This window comes from Pelobates fuscus, chromosome 5 (assembly GCF_036172605.1).
Source record: "Pelobates fuscus isolate aPelFus1 chromosome 5, aPelFus1.pri, whole genome shotgun sequence".
NCBI lineage: Eukaryota > Metazoa > Chordata > Amphibia > Anura > Pelobatidae > Pelobates > Pelobates fuscus.
Window position 1 is genome coordinate 116,767,846 of NC_086321.1, and position 23,864 is coordinate 116,791,709.

General features: G+C 42.0%; 1 protein-coding gene across 2 annotated transcripts in view; it reads left to right on the forward strand.

Annotated features, from left to right (window-relative positions):
• The window catches only part of P2RX6 (purinergic receptor P2X 6), a 41,389-nt gene that overhangs the window by 7,316 nt on the left and 10,209 nt on the right, over positions 1-23,864 (forward strand). Inside the window, exons 2-9 of one of the 2 annotated variants that reach the window (XM_063456962.1) lie at positions 5,751-5,904; positions 13,477-13,548; positions 14,176-14,251; positions 19,193-19,286; positions 19,611-19,691; positions 20,770-20,911; positions 22,062-22,171; positions 22,293-22,386. In XM_063456962.1, the coding sequence (XP_063313032.1) occupies positions 5,751-5,904; positions 13,477-13,548; positions 14,176-14,251; positions 19,193-19,286; positions 19,611-19,691; positions 20,770-20,911; positions 22,062-22,171; positions 22,293-22,386 (823 nt within the window). The remainder of the gene's footprint in view (positions 1-5,750; positions 5,905-13,476; positions 13,549-14,175; positions 14,252-19,192; positions 19,287-19,610; positions 19,692-20,769; positions 20,912-22,061; positions 22,172-22,292; positions 22,387-23,864) is intronic. The other variant, XM_063456963.1, reaches the window with a different exon arrangement.

The following is a 23,864-nucleotide window of genomic DNA, read 5'->3' on the forward strand; positions in this document are numbered from 1 at the left end:
CCCATCATAGATTACAGAGCGTTAAACAAAATAACAGTTAAAAATCGTTACCCTCGGGGCGGGGCCTGACCGCCGATCGGATCAGACGCATCTCGTCTGAGCTCCTGCACCAGAACCGGAATATCGGTGTTAACGGCGATTCGAACACAGCTACGGCCCTAATTTTGGACTCAAAACATTCACTGGCTGATGCTGAACACGGGGATACCCCTCAAGTCCCTATCCGGAATCAAAGTAACCCGATTGAGGTCTGCGGCAAAGGAAGGCTTGAGCTGGGGTGAGACGGCCGCTCTCCCAGTTCTCTGATCGGCGCTCTGCTGCCCCGTTCCCCCCCCCTTTGGACCGGTGGGGGTTATCCCGGTCCCCATGGCAAACCGCCGCTACACCCGACCAAACTCACCCACCCTGCGGAGAAACGCGGCCTGGACACGGTGCCCCAAAATGGCTGCCGACCGACTACCTCGTGTACTAGGTAGTGTGGATCAGGGGCGACACAGCAGAGCTGGGGCAGATGACAGCCGCTGGAACAGGCTTCTGACACACCCGGCGGCATCACCAACACCACATATTAAATACCAGTGGTTGAACAGGGGGCAGAGACTGACCGGGACCCCCCGGGCGCTCTTCTCTCCACATTCCTACTCACCAGGCCCTTCCGGGCTGAAGGCCACCGGAGACTCGATCCCGGAGCACTGTCCACTGACGCTGCAGACCCGACACCGCTGGCGGCGACAAAACGACAGGAACAAGAGAGAGAGAAAACCGCGACCTCCTGCCCGAGGACCCAGGTACCAGGCCAAGAGGTGCAGGCCTACCAGTCAGCCCGGGGCTATGGGGGGGAAACTGCTTGGACGCTGCCCCCAGCCCTCACATCACCCCCTGAGCCGGATACCGACACAGAGCATAAGATGACCCAAGACCCTGCAGCACACTGGCACAGACAGCCACAGTAAACGGGACTAAATACCCACTAATGCCAAACTTGCCTTCGCTCCAGCCCTGCACATGGATACGCTCCTAGCGAACTCTGACACCAGTACCCTGAAATTGTATAATTGTTTTGAGCGCACATTAAGGCAATTGATGCTGTATGTTTGATGTGCATGTGAATTATTTAAGCGACTCACCAATATCGACATGTTTAGCACCAGAACATACATGACATGCCACTGATACACACATACGAAATGAACGGAGCAAAGCCACCTACCTACCCAGCTGACCACAAACATCCACACACACTCATCGCACCCACTGTAAGCCTGTATGGGGGACACCGGGCCAGACCCACATCTCTCACTAGCGTAAACCGCGGGGCGGAGGCCATGGCTTCCCGAGCCTGCCACTATGCAATACGACCTGAGCACATCTACTGAGCACCCAAATTTGAGCATAAGGTTAAAGCGTACTATATTAGCTTGTATATCTAACCTAGCATACTCATGTCTAAAGATTAACCACTGAAGTTTCATAGCTTGTCAACTACATGTAATAGCACACTTATTGTAATTTACTGAAGTCTCATAGCTCTTTAGACTTATTTCTCAGCGTGTCTATTACTCACTGCGTATGTTTTATAGCTTGTCACTCTCTAACCTCTGATATCAAAAACGTGCTGTCTACTATTCTAAAGATTAACCACTGAAGTTTCATAGTCTGGCAACTACATGTAATAGCACACTTATTGTAATCTACTACAGTCTCATAGCTCGTTAGACTTATTTCTTTGCGTGTCTATTACTCACTGCGTATGTTTTATAGCTTGTCATTCTCTAACCTCATATATAAAAAATGTGCTGTCTACTCTGCCACAATTTGAAATGCTAATACTATACCTGTAACGACTGTTGTGGCCTTGCACGTCTGTTGTTATCCTAAGCACGAATAAAATAAAGAATTTAAAAAAAAATAAAAAAAAATCGTTACCCTCTTCCCCTGATAAATGAATTGATTGAACAGTTAAAAACTGCTACTATCTACACCAAGCTTGACCTTCGTGGGGCATATAACCTCATTAGAATCAAGGCTAACGATGAATGGAAAACTGCTTTCCGAACAAGATATGGCCTCTACGAGTATCTTGTGATGCCTTTCAGCCTCTGCAACGCCCCCGCAACCTTTCAACATTTTATAAATGACATCTTCAGGGATCTTCTAGATGTCTGTGTTATCATTTATTTAGATGACATTCTTATATATTCTAACACTCCTGAGGAACACAAAAAACACGTGAGATGGGTGTTATCCAGACTTAGAACTCATAAATTATACGCTTAACCAGAAAAATGTATTTTTAACGTTAATGAAATAACCTTTTTAGGTTACGTTATTACCCCTCATTCGATAAGCATGGATAGTTCTAAAATCAATTGTATCCTCAACTGGCCCATTCCTTCTAATGTAAAAGAATTACAACGTTTTCTGGGGTTTGCCAACTTCTACAGAAAATGTATTAAAAATTACTCCGATGTAGCTCATTCACTTAATCTACTTAACAGCCAAAAACATCCTTTCAATTGGAGTGAAAAGGCTCAAAAAGCCTTCGATGAATTAAAAAGAAGATTTACAACTGCTCCTATTCTTCAACTTCCAAACCCCACATGTCTCTATGTCCTTGAAACAGATGCTTCAGAAACAGCCATCGGAGCTGTCCTCTCTCAACACAAAACTCCTCAAGATCCTCTTCATCCAGTTGCCTTTTTCTCACGTTCAATGTCTCCTGCCGAAAAAAATTACCCTATAGGAGAAAAATAATTATTGAGTATAAAAGCAGCCTTAGAAACCTGGCGACATCTTCTTGAAGGAACACAAACTCCTATAATGGTTTATACTGACCATAAAAACCTTGAATATCTTCACTCCAACAAGACTCTCTCTGCTAGGCAAGTAAGATGGAATCTTTTCTTCTCCCGGTTTAATTTTCAAATTGTTTTTAGACCCGGATCTAGGAACAAAAAAGCGGATGCCCTTTCCAGAATTCACAAAGATCTTGAATTGGAACCTCCTCCGCATACAGTCATCGGAATCTTAACGTCCCTTATAGATGACATAAAAGGCCTAAGTAAAGATGCTCTTGAACTTCCTAAATCAATTAAGTTATCAAAGAAAGATGGTCTCTATTATTTCAATGACAGGATTTACATTCCTCCCGCATTCAGAAATAAAGTACTCGAATTTATTCATGATTCTCTTCTGGCTGGTCATCCTGGTATAAAAAAGACCCTAGAATTATCCAAAAGATATTATTGGTGGCCTCGCCAGAACACCACCATCGAATCCTATGTCAAAACTTGTTCAACCTGCCAAAGATCCAAATCTGAACATCATCACCCATTTGGTCAATTGTTGAATCTACCGATTCCGGAGAGGCCTTGGCAACCCATTTCTATGGACTTCTTGGTGGAACTTCCCCCTTCTCAACATCATACCACCATTTTAGTAGTAGTGGACCGCTTCACAAAAATGTCCCATTTTATCCCCTTGAAGAAATTACCCTCATCATCTGAACTCTCAAAAGTATTCCTCGATAATATAGTGAAACTTCATGGACTTCCAGATGAAATCATATCAGACCGAGGAACCCAGTTTACCTCCAAATTCTGGAACGCATTGTGTGCTTCTCTTCGTATTCAACGTAAACTATCTTCCGCTTATGCTTGTGCTCCTTACAGGGAGGGTACTGTCATGCCTCAACTACCGGTAATTCCTTGTCTCTTCCGGGTTGACGGAGTTTAGCCACACCCCTTCTCTGACGCGGTCTCCCCACGCTACATAATGCGACCGCGCCAGTTACAAGACGCTGGATTATTGAACAGCGTTACCGCGATATCAACCCGGCTAAAAGTTTCTCTGCGACCTCTACTTGTGTACCGAACCGGACTGGAATTCTACTTACCCTCCTACTCCTCTCCTCGACCAGGGCTAGTATCTGGACTTTCCTCATTCTGCCTGAGAAACAACCCTCCCCGGAGGAGAACTCCGGGAACCTGATTTTTCAACCTTTGGAAGCTAAGTCAATTGTTATATCTGTGATAAGAGCTTACCTTCTCTCAAAACCGCTAAGCATTCCTGCCATAGTCTGCTCTCAAGTTTGCCAAGCATTTCTGCTACAGCCTGCTCTCAAGTCCGTTAAGCATTCAGGCTACAGCTGCTCCCAGGCCTGCTATCTCTAACTCCAAAACGAATCACTCCTGTTACAACTTCATTTCTAACTTCCTCCATGTCCTTAAAACTTGCAAACACCAATGTGCTAGATTGCATATATATCGGAAGCTGCTTACTCCAATTAAACCAACAGCGAAGTAATTAAAGATACAGTACCTGTATTTTCCATTATTGAATACACAGTTCCTATTCTATTCTCTAAGTATCCTAATCAACAATATAAGTCCTAAGAAATCTGCAGTTGTGCTCCATATCAACCTATGTAAACGTTACAGTTTGTATCTTTAGATTAGGAATATTTAATCCCAGATTAAATCTGGGTTGAGATAGTTGGTGCAATGTTATTCATGGACATTTTTGTTTCCTGAGAAATTGTCAGGGTGGCGTTCCGATGCCCGGGACCCAGACACCGTCCGGGCGGCGGCGCAGGACCGGGACCCAGTAGGCCTGATGTTCAGAGTAGAAGTCACAGCGTGGAGTTGAATTAGCAGGGTCTGGTGCAGGATAACCGCACGCCCCCTGGTGTTGCACACCAGCGTTTGTGCAGCCACATACCAAGACCCTGAATTAGCTTCAGCGGATAACAGGAACTAGGAGCTTGGAAATTAAGCAGACCTCCCAGGAGCTTAATAGGGAGGCTCTGCAGCAGGATAGTATCCAGTACTAGAAACAAGGCTAGACTAGAGATAGGCACCAAACATGAAAACAAGACAGAACTAATAGAATCCAGAACCAGAGAAGGATAGTAAGCTAAACCCAGAACATATACACAAGACATGAGGAAAACATGAACATAACATGGGCATGACTGGACAGGACTGGACATGGACTGGTTATACAAACTAAAACAAGACAAGATAACATAGGCAAAACAAGAGGAGAAATAACTAAGTACTACATATGGAAATCATGGGGGTTTAGTCACACTAAATGATCATCCATTGCATAAGCCTGCCAACAACACCAATGTACCCTATATCTGGCAGGTCCTACACTGCCTAATGTATGCTAAAACAACCACAAGACATATATAGCATTTACCTGCAAGGGCAGAAGCCTTGAGGAGCTGCCTGCAGGAACACTGAAACAGAGTGAATGATGGAAAACAAACGGGTGTGGCAACATAAAACAAACATTTAAATGAAACCTGGAGACTGGGAATCCCAGGGATGGATTACAGGAATGAACCCAGAAATCCCAGCATAAAGAAAACCAGACATAGAATAGAAAACCAAAAACCAAGAAAAACTAAACAAGAATTGTAACAAGAGTACTGGATACTAGAAGCCAAGGCCAGACATCTCCACAGAACAGAGCAGGACGTGACAGAAATTTAGAGAAGATCTCATTTAAAACCTTTTCACCTGATCTAGAATGTAGTATTAGTAAGGCTTGTAGGAAGTATAGCCGTTTCAGTATTATAACTGATTTTAGTAAAGTGGCTCTCCCCAGTCACAGGTATTTTATTTTACGCACAAGCAGAAATCTCAAATTCAGGAAAAGTTGTGGGATTTTCACAAATCCCCATAAGAAACTATTATAACAGTAGCAGTAACAACATAATAATGTATTTTTCGTGCTGTTAGATGGGTTCTTCTAACAAAGAAGGGATACCAAGAAATTGACTCTGATCCCCGGTACTCTGTGATCACAAAACTCAAAGGAGTTTCAGTCACCAAGGATTTCAGAGAATTAGAAGATAAACTTTGGGATGTTGCAGACTTTGTTAAACCATCTCAGGTAAGATTCTCTATTTCTCTAAATATTTATATTAGCTGATTAATTTAACCCCTTAGTGACCAGACTGCTTTTCAATTTTCTTACCGTTTGGGACCAGGGTTGCTTTTACACTCATGTAATGTTTGCGTTTAGCTGTAATTTTCCTCTTCCTCATTTACTGTACCCACACATATTATATACCGTTTATCTCACCATTGAATGGTCTTTCTAAAGATACCATTATTTTCATCATATCTTATAATTTACTATAAAAAAACAAATATGATGAAAAAATACAAAAAACACACCTTTTTTTTTTACTTTGACTCCCCAAAATCTGTTACACATCAACAACCGCCAAATAACACCTGTGCTAAATAGTTTCTAAATTTTGTCCTAAGTTTAGAAATACCCAATGTTAACATGTTCTTAGCTTTTTTTTTTTTGCAAGTTATAGGGCAATAAGTACAAGTAGCACTTTGCTATTTCCAAACCATTGTTTTTTTTTTTAAAATTAACGGAAGTTACATGGTAACACTGATATCTGTCAGGAATCCCTGAATAACCCTTCACATGTATATATTTTCTAAAAGAAGACAACCTAAGGTATTAAACTTGGGGTACTTTGACTCTTTTCATGCAACCATTTTACCACCAATCTATGCTTAATTTAAAATAAAATTATAATAATTGGTGATTTTTTTTAAACACATAGCAATTTAAGAATACATGTACTGAGAACTTTAAGGTTACTGCCAAAGAACACCCCAATATGTGTTCAGCAATAACTCCTGAGTACAGTGATACCACCCATGTATAGGTATGTCAGGTTCTCTGGGGTGTAAAATACATTATTTGGAGGGTGTACATTACAGTTTTCCAACTTGCAATTTTCACAGCTGGTCATAATGCATCCATGTCCTATTTGGGACATTTTTGAAGCCAGCCAATGTAATTTACCTCCATCAAACCATATATTTTTTTAAAGTAGACAACCCAGGGTAGTTAATATGGGGTATGTCCAGTCTTTTTTTTTTTATTTTTTTTTTAAATTCTTTATTTTTTGCTGTGCATGAAATAACATTCGCATGTCACCAATGCCACAACAGCATTTACACACATTTTGAAAGAATATTCTCGTTCATTGCTGGACAGCATTCAGAGCAGACGCACAATTTTTCCTTAACATTACATGCTAGGTACATGCTATAACTACATCTGTCATAATAAACTGCTTAAGTGAGTAGTAACAGTAGCTTAAAGGACCACTATAGTGCCAGGAAAACATACTCGTTTTCCTGGCACTATAGTGCCCTGAGGGTGCCCCCACCCTCAGGGACCCCCTGCCGCCCGGCTCTGGGGAGAGGAAAGGGTTAAAACTTACCTTTATTCCAGTGCCGGGATGGGAGCTCTCCTCCTCCTCTCCGCCTCCGATCCTCCCTTTCGGGTGAATGTGCATGCGCGGCAAGAGCTGCGCGCGCATTCAGCCGGTCGCATAGGAAAGCATTTACAATGCTTTCCTATGGACGCTTGCGTGCTCTCACTGTGATTTTCACAGTGAGAATCACGCAAGCGCCTCTAGCGGCTGTCAGTGAGACAGCCACTAGAGAAGGGGTGTCAAACTCAAATTCATCGGGGGCCGCATCAGCAGTTTGGTCACCCTTAAAGGGCCCGTTGTATCTGTAGGACTATGTGTCCACTCTTTATTATCATAAATTATTGTCACTGCATTCAATTATTACTGTTTTTTGTGGGGCAGTGTGCTTAGTGTGTGTATGGGGGCAGTGTTTGTGGGGCAGTGTGTGCAGTGTGTGTATGGGGGCAGTGTTTGTGGGGCAGTGTGCTTAGTGTGTGTATGGGGGCAGTGTTTGTGGGGTAGTGTGTGTAGTGTGTGTATGGGGGCAGTGTGTGTAGTGTGTGTATTGGGGCAGTGTTTGTGGGGCAGTGTGTGTAATGTGTGTATGGGGGCAGTGTTTGTGGGGCAGTGTGTGCAGTGTGTGTATGGGGGCAGTGTGTGCAGTGTGTGTATGGGGGCAGTGTTTGTGGGGCAGTGTGTGTAGTGTGTGTATAGGGGTAGTGTGTGTAGTGTGTGTATGGGGGGACAGTGTGTGTAGTGTGTGTATGGGGATAGTGTGTGTAGTGTGTGTATGGGGGCAGTGTTTCTGGGGCATTGTGTGTAGTGTGTGTATGGGGCAGTGTGTGTAGTGTGTATGGGGGCAGTGTGTGTATGGGGGCAGTGTTTGTGGGGCAGTGTGTGTAGTGTGTGTATGGGGGCAGTGTTTGTGGGGCAGTGTGTGTAGTGTGTGTAGTGTGTGTATGGGGGCAGTGTTTGTGGGGCAGTGTGTGCAGTGTGTGTATGGGGGCAGTGTTTGTGGGGCAGTGTGTGCAGTGTGTGTATGGGGCAGTGTTTGTGGGGCAGTGTGTGTAGTGTGTGTATAGGGGTAGTGTGTGTATAGGGGTAGTGTGTGTAGTGTGTGTATGGGGGGACAGTGTGTGTAGTGTGTGTATGGGGGTAGTGTGTGTAGTGTGTCTATGGGGGCAGTGTTCCTGGGGTAGTGTGTGTATGGGGGCAGTGTGTGTATGGGGGCAGTGTGTGTAGTGTGTGTACGGGGGCAGTGTGTGTAGTGTGTGTATGGGGGCAGTGTGTGTATGGGGGGGTAAGGAGGGTAGGGAGGCTTTTTTTTTGTATTTAATTAAAAATAATATATTCATGTCCCCCCTCCCTTCTTACCTTTACTGGGAGGAGGGGGGACATTTCTTAGTCCCTGGTGGTCCGGTGGGGATTCCCTGGTGGTCCCAGTGGTGGTGAGATGAACTCTAGCCCAGCTACAGGGCTAGAGTTCACTCTCGCTAGATTTGGAGCGTTGCCGTGGTTACCGCGGCAACGCTCCAAATCTCACGTAAGGAGGACCCGGAGGAGCTGCAGGCTGAGCTCCCAGGTCCTCTTTCCCTCCCCTGCCGGCTGCCAGCACAGTGCCTGCGGACCGGAGAGGGAGCACTCTGATCTCCCCTCCGGTCCGCAGGCACATTGCAGGGCTGGCACTTGGGCAATGCTAGCCCTGCATTAGCCGGCAGGGGAGAATCTCGGGGGGGGGGCAATTGCCCCGTTGCCCCCCCCTGGATCCGCCACTGCGGGCCACATGACGAGGTCTGTGTTTGACACCCGTGCACTAGAGGATTTAGAGGCTGGCTTAACCCTTATATAAACATAGCAGTTTCTCTGAAACTGCTATGTTTATATAAAAAAGGGTTAAACCTAGCTGGACCTGGCACCCAGACCACTTCATTAAGCTGAAGTGGTCTGGGTGCCTAGAGTGGTCCTTTAAAGTTAGTATACATTTTTATGTCAAATGTCATCGCTTTCTTATCTAAACATTTCTGCTTCATTAAAACGTTGCTGTGTAATACTAAGACTTAGGTACAGTTGCTTTTATGGCCCTTACCATCTCACCAAGGCGCTCATACAGATAGAATAAAACCACCGAAGAATGTGATCGATACAGCCTGCGTGTCTGGCTAACTATGGATAAGGTTGCTTTATCATGGTTATGCTTTACATGCAAATGACTGTATGAGTAGAGGAAATAATATAGGCTTAAACAGTAAGGGTAAATATCCGCAGATGTGTGCTTAGCATTACATTACGTGAGGCCATATACTGCTCGACATGGCGCTCACGGTTCTTAGTGTCCAGTCCAGGTCATTCACCCTACTCCTGATGCTTTGAGGGTGTAGCTGGCGTGATGGCTCGCTTGTTGCCTTGCTCTCAGTAATCCGGGGGCGCAGAGGAGCGCTTCTCCGGTAAGGAGGTCTGGTTCACTCGTTGGATATGTCCCGGTTGTGGGTCTTACTTTTGCCTGTGGTTGCGGGCTGCTGTGGGTCTGCTGCAAGTGCTTTGGGGCTGTTGCCTTGTCTGGCGTTGCTGGTCGGTCCCGGTGCGTTATGTTTCTCTGGGGCTTTTGTTGCAGCATTGTTTGTAGGCGGTGTGGCCTTTGATGGTTGCAGGTGGGCGTTGCCCTGTATCGGGTTGCTGTTCCCGGGCCATATTTGCCCCTAGTGTGTCTCCGGATAACGGCTTTTGGTTCGGCCCCTCTCTGTTGCCTGCCCGTCTCGCGTCGGGAGTCCGGGGGAACTTCCATGCCCCTCTCTCTGGCCTCCCGTGTCTGGCCCTGCGGTATGCTGTCGGGCTCTGTCATCGGTTCCGGAGGCCTCATACGTGCTTCCAGTTTGGCCCAGAATGCGGTGAAGATTCTGTTGAGTCTGAGCTCTGTTTCTCTAGCGGCATCGCTGGGTACTGTGGTGAGTGAGGCGTCCGCCATTTTGTGGGCCTGAGGCGCGTCCTCTGGGCTTTGTGGTCGTTCTGCTTGGGGACGGCTTGTCCAACGGCTCGAGTAAGGGTGGCCTGGGATTACCCCCACCGGGCCATAGGGGGGGGAACGAGGTCTTCTGGTCAGGTTTCCAGCAGCTTTTGGCGGCAGGAGAGCGGCCGTCTCTCCCGCGCTTGCCATGCTTGGAGGCCGTTCCAGGGTACCGGGTGTACTGCTCGTAGAGCGTCGCTTAACAGGTGTCTGTGTGTGCATCCCGGTGTACCCGTGCTCCAGGTGACCTTTGTTTTCAGTTTTGTCGCTTATTTTCTTGTTAATTTCGCTTAACCCCTTAAGGACCAAACTTCTGGAACAAAAGGGAATCATGACATGTCACACATGTCATATGTCCTTAAGGGGTTAATTTGGTCCCTTCTGCCGGAGCTGCGGAGGCATGCATCCTCTCTGCTCCGCAGTCAGGCCCTGTCCCCCATGTCCAGTCTTTTTTAGTAGCCAAACACTGGCCAAAGTTAGCATTTATATTTGTGTGTTAAAAATGCAAAAAACTATTATGAACGCTAAATTTGGCCAGTGTTTGTGACTAAGTGGCTACTAAAAAAGTCTGAACATACCCTTTTTGCAATACCTTGGGTTGTCTTCTTTTGCAAATGGTATGCCATCATGGGGGTAATTCTCATTCCTGTTCTACCATATGCTCTCAAAGGCAATATAACCAATCTGGCAAATTTCAATTAGAAAAAACTGAAAATCAAGCCTTATATTTGACCCTGTAACTTTCTAAAACACTATAAAACCTGTACATGGGGGTACTGTTATACTTGGTAAACTTTGCTGAACACAAATATTAGTGTTTCAAAACAGTAAAACATATCACCACAATGATATCATCAGTGAAAGTGCCATTTGTGTGTGAAAAATGCAAAAAAAGTCACTTTCCCTGGCAATATCATCGCTGTCAAATGTTTTACTGTTTTAAAACACTAATATTTGTGTTCAGTGAAGTCTACAGAGTAAATTAGTACCCCCCATGTACAGGTTTTAGGGTGTCTTGGAAAGTTACAGGGTTAAATATAGTTCTAGCAAATTAAATTCGCTGGACTTTTAGCCTGGGAGTTCAGGCAGGTCCTCCAAATTGCAATCAATAAAATCACTTAATTATGTAAAAGTATTACTGAAATATGCCTGTAGAATTTAAATATATATATATGTATATTTATGAAATTATTTATGTAATAATGTATATAGACATATAAATATTTTGTATTATTTTTATTTGTGTATATATATATATATTATCAAAGTACAGTTAGACTATAATGACATATATTTATATATATAAATTTTTTTTAATTATTTAAATTTTTTTTATTTATTTTTAATTAATTATGATTTATTTTTTTATAATATATATACACAATATATATATAGTTATTATATATACATGTGTAATTTTACTCTAAGTGTATTTTTATATTAATATATGTATATATTAATAAAAAATACACTTCGTATGATGTTATATATATATATATATATATATATTATATATAGATATAATATATGTATATATATCTCATATATATATATAATATATGTTTTTAATTTATTAACTTAAATTGTTTTATTTGAAAACATTTTAAAACTTTATCACCAGCAGGGGGGCTGCCTGTCAGGCAACAATATTTACGCCTACTGCGGCCATGTGACCGCTCTGTCAGAGCGATCACATGGCCCGTGGGGTCCTAATTTTCAGAGGGTGGACTGTCTGGGCAGTCAGACAGTCCCCCAGATGGGGGGACGGGGACGGCGACGGCGGTGATCGGGTAAGTGAATGGGAATGGAGAGGGAGGGAAGGGGGGGTTAATGTTTAATGTTTTTTTTTATTTTTATTATGTTATTATTATTTATAATTTTATAATTTACTGAGTGTTTCGACCCCTCGAGGCACTCAGCACACAGACAGAGCATTGGAAGCCTGACCGATGGCTTCCGGTGCTCTGCTACACTGCCAGGCGCCACATACGGGGCAACCCGGAAGTGATTGCTCCTGGTTGAGCGATTACACGGGGTCCGGAAGTCAGGAGGGGTATTGCAGGATCGTTAACGACAGTTTTTTGTCTTACATACCCTGTACAATCATGGTTGTTAAGGGGTTTAAAACCTACTTCCACTGGAATTTTCCTGATGAATACTTATGTTCGTATAATGCCAGAAATGTATGTAATAGGTCATTGTAACCACTATTTATATACTGGCATACAATACAAACACACTGAATCTACAAATAGCCACACAAAATGAAGTAACATTCAGTGAAAAACTATTGGTCTCTTCTGTGCTTCTTAGCCTTCTGTTTATTTAGATAAACTTTGTATAAACACGATTGGAGTCCAGACAGAATGGTCCACTTTTACCCTTCGTCCGTTAGAAGTGTGTACACCGTGTGGGTTATTTACTAAACTGAGAGTTCAAAGTGAATTTCAAATTTAGGATCTAAATAGCCAAACTTAAAAAAAATTCTAAGTCCGCTATGCATTCAGTTTGAATACTGTGAGCTTCAATAGGAAATGTACTTTGAATTCACTTTAGTCATTGCCCCTGTAAGAAAAGAAATAGTAACACATTTGCTAAATGTTTTCTTCCTTACCTCAAATGGCAAGTATGTTAAATAATGCTAATGTTATATTATGTATGCAGGTGTCTAAGCTGCACCTTGTTTGGATGGATCTCATTACACACATATATAATGGGTATTTTGTTTAGAGATGTGATTACTGCTGTAAAAGAATATTTGTTGATTTAATTTTTTTGGATACACGTTTAAAATGATTAAATATTATGAAAAAATATATCTTTTTTAATATTTAGATTTCTTTATAGATGTATTTTTTTGATATTTCAATATTTTGAATAAAATAATAAAAAAAAACATATATTTATTTATTTATCATTTGGAAAAGCTTGTCCAACAATATTAAATTGAGACCAAAGTGGGAACGTTGATACATTAAGAGCAGCTGTGATTTATATAGTCTAAATATGAGGCAGGGATAAATTGTCTTGCCAAAAGCAGAATCCTACAAAAAATATTGCCCAATTTTGTGATGATCCTTCCCCTTCCTTTGATGATTTTGCCTCCTTCCTTAAGAACGAGGCAGCAATTTCCATTAAGAACTGTATGACGAGAAAGTAAACGTACTGAACATATCTTTACATTTTTGTGAATCAGCATGTGTATTATTAAAACAATCTCCAATATCAATTGCAGGGAGAAAATATCCTATTTTTGGTGACTAATTTCATTGCAACACCAGGCCAAATGCTAAGTGTCTGTCCAGAGGTAAGTATCTAACAGAGCAGTCTTATATTTTATATAATCTTTAAGGAATTTTTTTTTTATGAAATCTTTAAGTTTTCAAGCGCTACAGTATTTTTATGCCAATATGACTATAAACAAAACTCCAAGGGAAATGATGGTATTCCTGTAGGTTAAAATCAATTTCTAAAACCACAAAATCATCAAGGTAACATATATAAAATGTATTCACAATGTTATGATGGTAACATGATCACAAAGCAAAAGGTCAAGAAAAAGAATGGTATACAAGTATACATTCTGTATTGTTATAAAAACAATAATCTATCATGTACAACCTGGAGATATTTAGGTATACTAAGCAGGGGCTGTTAATTAACGACTTCCAAGGAGATGATGATGATGATGATGATGAAGGTGAACCAAACCTGGAGAAATGCTCTTCAATTTTTATTCTTATGAAAGGTACCATTTTGGATCATGTTGCTAAACCGTAAGATTTCATACTGTCTTCAAATATGTTTTGTCACTTCCAATTACCTGTTCACCCCAGAATTTGTCAGCATTACAATCCTAAACTGTTTGTCTATTTAGGATAGCCATGGTGTGTCAGATCCTGCATTTATTGACATGTAAATTCCTTTTGTATAGAGTCCTTTCATCTTAGACGGCAGATGTGGTGAAGATCTAGATTGTGCTGCTGGAGAACCTGTGGTAAATGGCAATGGTAAGTCAGCTAAACAATACTTATTTATTTATTTATTTATTATTGCCATTTATATAGCGCCAACAGATTCCGTAGCGCTTTACAATATTATGAGAGGGGGATTTAACTATAAATAGGACAATTACAAATAAACTTAGAGGAACAATAGGTTGAAGAGGACCCTGCTCAAACGAGCTTACATTCTATAGGAGGTGGGGTGTAAAACACATTAGGACAGGACAACTTCATTACAAGTTCCAGCTAGCAGTACATCTTTCTCAGTTTAGAGAGTCGTGAGATTTCCTGTTTCCTGCAAGAAGTAATATGGTGATCTTAGATTAATAAAATGCAAAATATGAGCCTGTGAATTGAGTGCATTCAAATGCACACAGGAGGTAAATCAGTTATGCTAATGCAAAGCCCCATGATGTTTTTTTTTTTCTGGAATCCCCTAAAGGAACACCCAGACCCCTAAAGCACTTTAGCTTGCTTAAATGCTTTGTCCTTGCTCCGTGTACTCCAACCGAGTACCCTCCGTTGATGGACGCTTCCTAGCTTGCGCCGAGGACCACAAGCACCGCACTGGACACCACAACCACCGCACACTCCACAACTGCCGTAGCTTAACTGGAGCCGCGCCGTCTTCCTTCCACCCTGGATCGGTTTCTGTCCTCCAGGACCGTGTGGGGAAGACCTCTCCTCCAGGAGAGCGTATCCGGAACAAGCTCTTAAAAGAGCTAAGTGATTAAAGCTCAGGGGAATATGCAGAGCACAGCAATCCCCAGTGTGATACAGCAATTCCCTCCAATAACGAGACGAGGCTACGTTTTGAAGGGTCAAGAAGAACTGAGGACTGGGACACCCAGCCTGCTTTTTATTACAAAAAGGTACACACAGGACACACCCAGGGGGAGGCATAAAATAACCAATAACAGAATAGTACAGCCCACAGGTTCCCTCCCCTCTGCTTGGGAGATAATTGAGTTTCCTACTATATCTACTCAATTATCTTCAAGCTAAAACGTACACATTTTTATACATTTTTATGCACTTTCATAACTTTCCCATTTTACATAGTACATTAATAAAATTTTTATGCACAACATAAATTGTGGAACGACATATTCAAAATTCGTGAGAATCCGTCCAGTGGTTCCAGAAATATTAAAAAGTCTCTTTGGACCGACCGCACGCCTGTTTGCATGCCCAAAAACAGTTCCACAGATTCAGGCTGTGTTCGGTCTATTTCTGTCCTGAAAATCGGTAAAGTCCCATCCGAAGGCGGTGTTCGAATATTCGAACGCACTTCGACTTTCGTCGAAGTGTCGAAGTCAAATGCGGTTAAAACTTCCGCGGTGGTCGCTAGTCGAGTGGCGATCTATTTCCCATGAAAAGATGACAAAGTCCCATTCGAACGGGCGTTCAACGGGACTTAGTCTCCAGCTGTGGTGTCGAAGGATAGGGGAAGGTACAGGTCACCGCTGACCGCGTTCGATTGCATTAAGATGGCCGCCGCCACGTGTTCGACTGTAATGGCGCCCACTTCGACGGCTTCGGCACTTCGACAGTTTCGGCACTTCGACTGCATTCGAAGTGCCCGTTAAAAAGTTGGAACACTGCTCCCAAGTATTTAAAGGGCCAGGAGCAGTATACACAAATCCATTATGCCCAAATGTAGGTTTTACAGGGCAATACAGTCCAGGGCCATAGTCACAGGGGAGGAGGCAGGCAAGCAGGCCTCTCCAGGACAAAGTGGCGAAGGGCACTTCGTCACAGTCCTCTTTATTTCATTTAACAAATAGTGCAGATGTCCCCATGGCTATCAACGGGTCCTGTTACTTCCAGTAGAGCTAAACTCCACAAAGTGGTCTGGGTACCTATAGTGTCCTTTTAGGTAAAACCATAATATTAAAGGACAGTTTCACAATTGCACTTAGCCGCCACAACATTAGCAGCAGATCCTAAGTCCTGTAAGTTGCAAGGTGGGACCTCCATGGATCGGATTTGTTGATCCAGCACATCCCACAGATGCTCAATCAGATTGAGATCTGGGGAATTTGGAGGTCAATGCAACACCCTGAACTCTTTGTCATGTTTCTCAAACCGTTACTGCAGTGGTGTATCCTGGTTTTGTGCTGCCCTAGGCAGGACAAAACTCAGGCGCCCCCCCTCCCCCCGCGCCACCCCCACCCAACCTTTCCCCCTGCCCCGCATTCTAAATACACACACACACACATTCACTGACAGATACGCATACACTAGCTAACAGAAACACACACTCGCTAACAGAAACACACACACACTAACAGACACACTCACACTCAGTAACAGACAAACACACTCACTAACAGACACACACTAACAGACACACACTCACTCACTAGCAGACACAAACTAGCAGACACACACACTCACTAACATACACACACTAACAGACACACACACTAACAGACACACACACTAAAACACACACACACACTGACACACACACTAACAGACACAGACACACACACTAACAGACACACACACACTAACAGACACAGACAGAAACACTAACAGACACAAACACTGACACACACACACTGACACACACACACTAACAGACACACACACACTAACAGACACAGACACACACTAACACACACTCACCCACCCACATTAACACATTTTTTAAAATTTATTTTTAACAAATTTGTATTTATTTATTTTTAACACATTTTTTTTTAAATTTAACCCCCCCCCCCCCCCCAGCCTCCTTACCTTTGGGAATGCTGGGAAGGGGGGGTGTCGATTCGTCCCTGGTGGTCCAGTGGCTGCTGGGCGATCGGGCGGCACTGCCTGGCGGGCGGGTGGGCGGCCGGCCGGCGAGGGAGCACTTCCCCTGAGCTGTCTGCTCAGCTCCCTCGCCAGCTGCAGAGTGAGGCTGGGAGCCGGAATATGACGTCATATTCCGGCTCCGCCTCCCAGCCTCACTCTGCGGCTGGCGAGGGAGCTGAGCAGACAGCTCAGGGGAAGTGCTCCCTCGCCGGCCGGCCGGCCGCCCGCCCGCCCGCCAGGCAGTGCCGCCCGGTCGCCCAGCAGCCCGCCGGCATGTCTGTTAGCCGCAAGGCTAACAAGACATTTGCCTTGGGCATTTGGGGGCGGCTTTTTTTGCCGCCCCCTGGAAAATGCCGCCCAAGGCAAATGCCTTGTTTGCCTCGCGGCTAATACGCCCCTGCGTTACTGAACAATCTTTGCAGTGTGGAAGGGTTTATTATGCTGCTGTATGAGTCCACTTCCATCAGAATACACCATTTCAATGAAGAGGTGTATGTGGTCTGCAACATTCTCAAGATTCAAGGATTCCCAGCAGAGCATTGCCCAGAGGATAACATTCCAATCTGCGGCTATGCAGTCCATTACGCAGCAAACTGTGATGCACTGTTTGTTCTGACATCTTTCTATTATGGCCAGCATTAAGGTTTTCTCCAATTTGAGCTACAGTAACTCGTCTGTGTGATCGGACCATATGGGATAAACTTCGCTCCCCATTTGCATCAAGGAGCCTTGGGCACCCATGACCCTGACATCGGTTTACTGGTTGTTCTTCCTTACACTACTTTTGATAGATACTAACCACTGCATACCGGTAACACCCCACCACACATGCCACTTTAGAGATGCTCTGAACAAGTCTTCTAGCCTTCTATGTGGCCCTTGTTAAGTCACTCAGATGTTTTCACATGCCCATTTTTCCTGCTTAAAACAGATGAAATCCAAGCATTGACTGTTCACTTGCTGCCTAATATATCCCATCCTTTGACAGGTGCCTCTCTAATGATGTAATCAATTTTATTCACTTCATCTGTCAGTGGTTTTAATGTTTTGGCTGATGAGTGTATATTGAAAATGAAAGAGTGAGTAATCAGGGCACAAATATTGAAAACAACACAGCCATTTATTTCAGATAGACAAAATTGTACCTTAGATTCTGATGTCTCAGAAAGTTGAGTAAAGTCACCACTTTAGCTTAATGGAGCAGTTTTTGTGCATAGATCATGCATCTTAAGTTTTATTTGTTTCAATTTATCCGGCCCTGGCCACACTTCCCCACTGGCTGTGACTCACTCGGTCAGATGTAAGTTTCTCTAAAAGTTTTTATCTTCTACTCTGTATATTGAACTCTAATCTCACACAGGAGGCTCCAGTAGGTTATAGAATGCCATTAACAAAACAGTAGATAAGAAATAAATTAAACAAAATTTGCAATAAAGGAAGTGTAAATATTAGATGACTCTTTACAGGAAGCGTTTAGGAAGGCAGTGCAAGTCACATGCAGGGAGGTGTGACTAGCGCTGCATAAACAAAGGGATTTGACTCCTAAATAGCAGAGAATTTAGCAGTATGACTGAAGGGGCATGATCTATACACCAAAACGGCTTAATTAAGCTAAATTTGTTTTGGTGACTAAAGCGTCCTTTTTAAGTATCACATCCCCCTGCCATGAGGTTCAGTCCCCCAACCTGGATCTCCAAATACCAGAAGGTAAATTGAGAATGACCTGATTAGTTAGCAACAGTAAATATATACAGCCCTATTGAAAATTAATAGGATGTCCCATAATTGCCATCTATGAGCAAATCAAGTCAGTTTTGCTGTTTCTCCAAATCATGGTTGTCCCGCAGAGTATGTGTAAACAATGCAATTATGGAAAGAATAGCTGTCATAATGAAAATACATTTTAATCACACATGCAGCAACACATGGAATATATGAGCGCCTTTCCTTGGATCTGTTGCAGTAAAAAGTGCATTTATTTATTTTTTTACTTCACTGCACAATTCAATAGGGTTTAATTGTGCATGTGAAAACAAAAGTTTCACCAACTCAAAAGTGACTGATTAATTTCAATGGTTAGAATGAAATGGTTATATTGTGGTAATTCTAGCAACAGAGGTCACGGAATGATCGGATGTCTTACAGGGATAAAAACGGGAAAATGTCTCTGGTTGAACAGTACCCATTCTACTTGTGAGATTTATGGCTGGTGCCCCGTTGAAAATGGATCATTGGTGAGGTAAAGCAAGTAACAGTACAAATAAGATAGTTAAACTATTGTTCCCTCACCCAAAATAAATGGGATTTTATGCATTTTGTTTTTAAAGAATGTGAGCTGCACGGATTTCTCAAACTCCAACCAAACCAAGTGTTCTATCCATGTTGATATTGTTTGTGGCAAGTCGTTGCTTGCTAAAGTTGCTGTCACTGACGTTAGTGCATGTCGGTTATTTCAAAAGTACAAAATCTCTCAGATTTACCAGATTACATTACTGTAGTGGCCTGATGAGTAGTATTAGTATAGTATTAATCCATGATTAACACTTTTTTTTTCCTTTTCAAGTAAGCCGCTCTTAAACGAAGCAGAAAATTTCACTCTTTTCATTAAACATGCAATTCATTTTACCAAATTTAACTTCTCAAGGTAAGACTTGCCTTATAATTAATACAACTTTTCATATTATCATATATAGAAACTTTTATAGTTGTTTAAATTAGAGATCTTAAAGGGACAGTATCTTCTTCATCATGAAGTGATCTGGGCGCCATGCCCCCTCCCATCCCCAATACCCCCCTTTTAACCCTGCAGGTGAAAACATTGATGTTCTCCAGAATGGCAAAATTGTCTTTGTAGGGTTTAATGCCTCTAGTGGCTGTCACTTTGACAGCCACTCGAGGCTCTTCCGATAAAATAGCAGAGTCAAATTCTGTTATCTCTATCATATGGTCTCATATAGACCATCTGACTGATGCAACACAGAGTTTTGCCACCCATGCACACTAGCCTCCCAATGCTTTCTTTTGGGAAAGCTTTGGATTGGCTGAGATCATCGATTTTGATGATCCCAGCAGAGGAGACGGAGCTGCGAGAGGGAAAAGGTAAGTACGGGGGCCAGGGACTTAATAAGCTTCCAAGGCATAATAGCATAAGGATTACACATATGAATTCCTACCACTACAGTGTTCCTATAGTTGCTTCTCAAGATAGAGGAAAGTGTGGTCCAGATCGAATTGTAAAAGGGATGAGCCCACAAATTATTATTGTATTATTATTATTAACAGGTAAGTGGACTTCCTTTGGCGGATTTCTTTTACATTGGAATGAATGCTCCCGCAGACAACACTAGCCTGACTGGTTCTGTATGTCTAAAGAGACTCTACATCTTGTCCCTATAGACATAGGCTTTACACTAAAGATGGGCTTTTTACTCCCAGGAGATGACTGCAATGTCATCTTGCAAACATTACTGTTACTATGGTTTTAATCTGGTCAGATTTCTTTCCCCTCTGATGTAGGTGTAGAGACAGTACAGCTAGTAATTATACTTTTTACATAATTTAACAGCAATTCAGAAAATAGCTTTGGCATATAATATATAATGCCTGCGTTGTTTTTTGTTTGGCAGTATTTTTTGTTGTTTTTAATAAAAAAACGCTTGTGTTGCTAAGAGGAAATAAGAATTGGGTAATTTAATTCCTATCTTTTTTTTTTTTTTTTAAAGAGCAAACACGCTGGAGACGTCGAATGAGACCTATTTTAAGAGCTGCAGATATGATCCCATTTACACACCTTATTGCCCTGTCTTCCGAATCCAAGATATCATAGGAATAACTGGCCACAACTTTGAAGAACTGTCCATTCTGGTAACGCTCTTTGATTCATGATCAATGTCAAAATGGCTTTATATCCAATAGTACTGAACATTCACAAACCAGGTGAAAGGTAAAACTTCCAGTATAATATATAGAAGTAACAAACATTAATTACAATGATATAACTGATTAATGAAGTGAATATTGTACTCACCTCCTCTCCAATTCTGCTAGCTCAATGAATAAATGAAATCATATGCACTGTACAATAAGCAGGAGTGTAGAGTGACAGGAACACTTCAGGCACCATAACCACTACAATGCACATTCCCGTGTAGTCAAGCTGTTTGCAAATAATTTGACAACTTACTAGTAATTCAGTGGATTCTGTTCACAGCCTGTAGGAGAGCTGGAAGCATAGAGCTTCCGTTCGTTCCCCATAGGTAGGGCCGGGTAGGGCTTGGCTCATTGGTTGACAGCATCAGCTGAGTGCCCTAAGCCAATGAACACAGCCATGCAATGCAGGCTGGCTCAATTCAGAACACTTCTGGCTTCCCTGGAGGAGGTGACTGGCAGCTGGTTGACTCCAGAGAATCTGTCAAATGATTTGCTTGCTGTAGTCGTTATGTTGCATAAAGTGTTGCTTGAAGAGGTAGCACTATGCCTCTCACACAGGGTTATTTACTGAAATGAGAATTCAAAGCAAAATTAAAATTCAAGGTCAAAATAGTCAAACTGGAAAAATTCTCTAAGCCAGCTATACTTTTAATTTGACTACTCTGGCCTTAATCAAAAGGGATGGAGAGATAACATTCCTTTTGCATACCAGCAAAGTGATATTATTCTTCTTCATTAGCTCGTTAGGTGCATAGACATTGATATGAATCTGCCCATTACTGGATCTTTTTAATTTGTTCTTTTTAATAGTTTATCCACCAACCAACAAATTGTAGTGAAAAAAAAAATAAATACATTTGCAAACGTAATGCTAAAAGCTGAAAAATTTGCCAAGTGTTGTAAAAATGTTCCCAAGTTGGCTATATTTCCAAGGTATAAAAATCCATTAGATATATATATATATATAATTTCACCAAATGTTAACTTTTATTGAATAAGCTTATGTGAAAAAATAAGAGTATTTGCATTTTAGGCATCATATATGTTACTTGTTAGCTCATAACATGTTTATTTTTTGTCTCAGGGGGGAGTTTTGGCTGTCCACATTGAATGGAAATGTGATTTGGATCGTACTGTGACCTTGTGTAAACCACAATATAACTTTCAATTACAAGCAAAGAAAAACAACTTCAGGTAAATATCTATACCTATTCACCCCATTTCCTAAGATATCTTTTCTGTCATCAAATATATATATATATCACACAACGAGAGTGATGGAATAATGTGTACTTATACAGTGCTGTCATTGTAGAACTGCCACCTATTATTGGAACCAAGAGAATCGAGAATACAGGGATCTTCTTAAGCTCTATGGAATCCGATTTGACATTTCCGTTACTGGAGAGGTATAATTTGAAGATTATCAGTGTTTCTCAACCTTTTACAGAGAAGTACCCCTGCAGGTGTAAAAACATTCCATGCATGTTTTAATTGAGGGTATATATTAAACAGTGATTTTTTATTTATGTTGTATTTGAGCAGTGGAGTCTCCCTTTAATATTTTGCGTCATATAGTAAGTATATTACGGCGAGCTATTAACCCAAGAAGATATATACATAAAAAGACTTATTTAAATCACCCTTAACATTTAAACATTTATTACACACACATGGAACATATCAGCTATGAAGAAAGGTTAACAAATTTAAACCTATTTAGTTTAGAAAAACGTCGCCTTAGAGGGGATATGATAACATTATACAAATATATTCGAGGCCAATACAAACCATTGTGTGGAAATCTATTCACAAACCGGACTTTACATAGGACACGAGGTCATGCGTTTAGACTAGAAGAAAGAAGATTTCGTCTAAGGCAAAGGAAAGGTTTTTTTTACTGTAAGAACAATCAGGATGTGGAATTCTCTGCCTGATGAAGTGGTTTTATCAGAGTCCATACAGATGTTCAAACAACTACTAGATGCATACTTGCAAAAACAGAATATTCAAGGATATAATCTTTCAATGTAGGGTAATAACTGCTTGATCCAAGGATAAATCTGACTGCCATTCTGGGGTCAAGAAGGAATTTTTTTCCTAGCTTGTTGCAAAATTGGAAGTGCTTCAAACTGGGTTTTTTTGCCTTCTTTTGGATCAACAGCAAAAAACATATGTGAGGAAGGCTGAACTTGATAGACGCAAGTCTCTTTTCAGCTATGTAACTATGTAACTATGTAATTCTCACAAATTATTATTTTTATTTAAGTCCATCCAGCCCGCCCTACCTTTTGGGAGAGCTAAAGTGAATCCTAATCCTGGCGTCCAGTAAGGATCCTCTCCCTTAGTTCCAGTGCAGATTATTTCCCTGAGGTCTACTGTGGCTGTTATCATCTTCGTGCTCTTCCAACACTGCTTCCCCCATTTAGTGATGCCAGGACCAGAGTGATGTTTATTATCTGGCTCCTGGCTTTAGCTCAGGTTGCACGAAAGAGCAGTCCAGGAATAGCATTGATAATAGCACTCCCTCACTGCTCCCACCATTATTCCCCCCTTCATACAAAACACATTATGGCAGCGTAGGCAGTGCTAGGCACCTATCGTCCGGGTATTGCCCTAGTGCCCAGCTCCTGGTGTATCCCTGCTTGTGGTATTGAAAACCTGTATTTTACACAAAAAACAAAAACTAATATGTAAACCGTGAATATCTCCTATACTGTATGGCAACATAAAACTGTAATCAATAGGTTCCTCAGTACTCTTCGTTACAGAATATAGGTCAAAGCTGGGGGCCTGACAGCAGGGTAAGCGAAGGAGAAAATTAAAGGATTAGTGAGAAAAGAGGAATAGCACTAAAAAAAAGATAGAAACCGTGACGAGACCAATC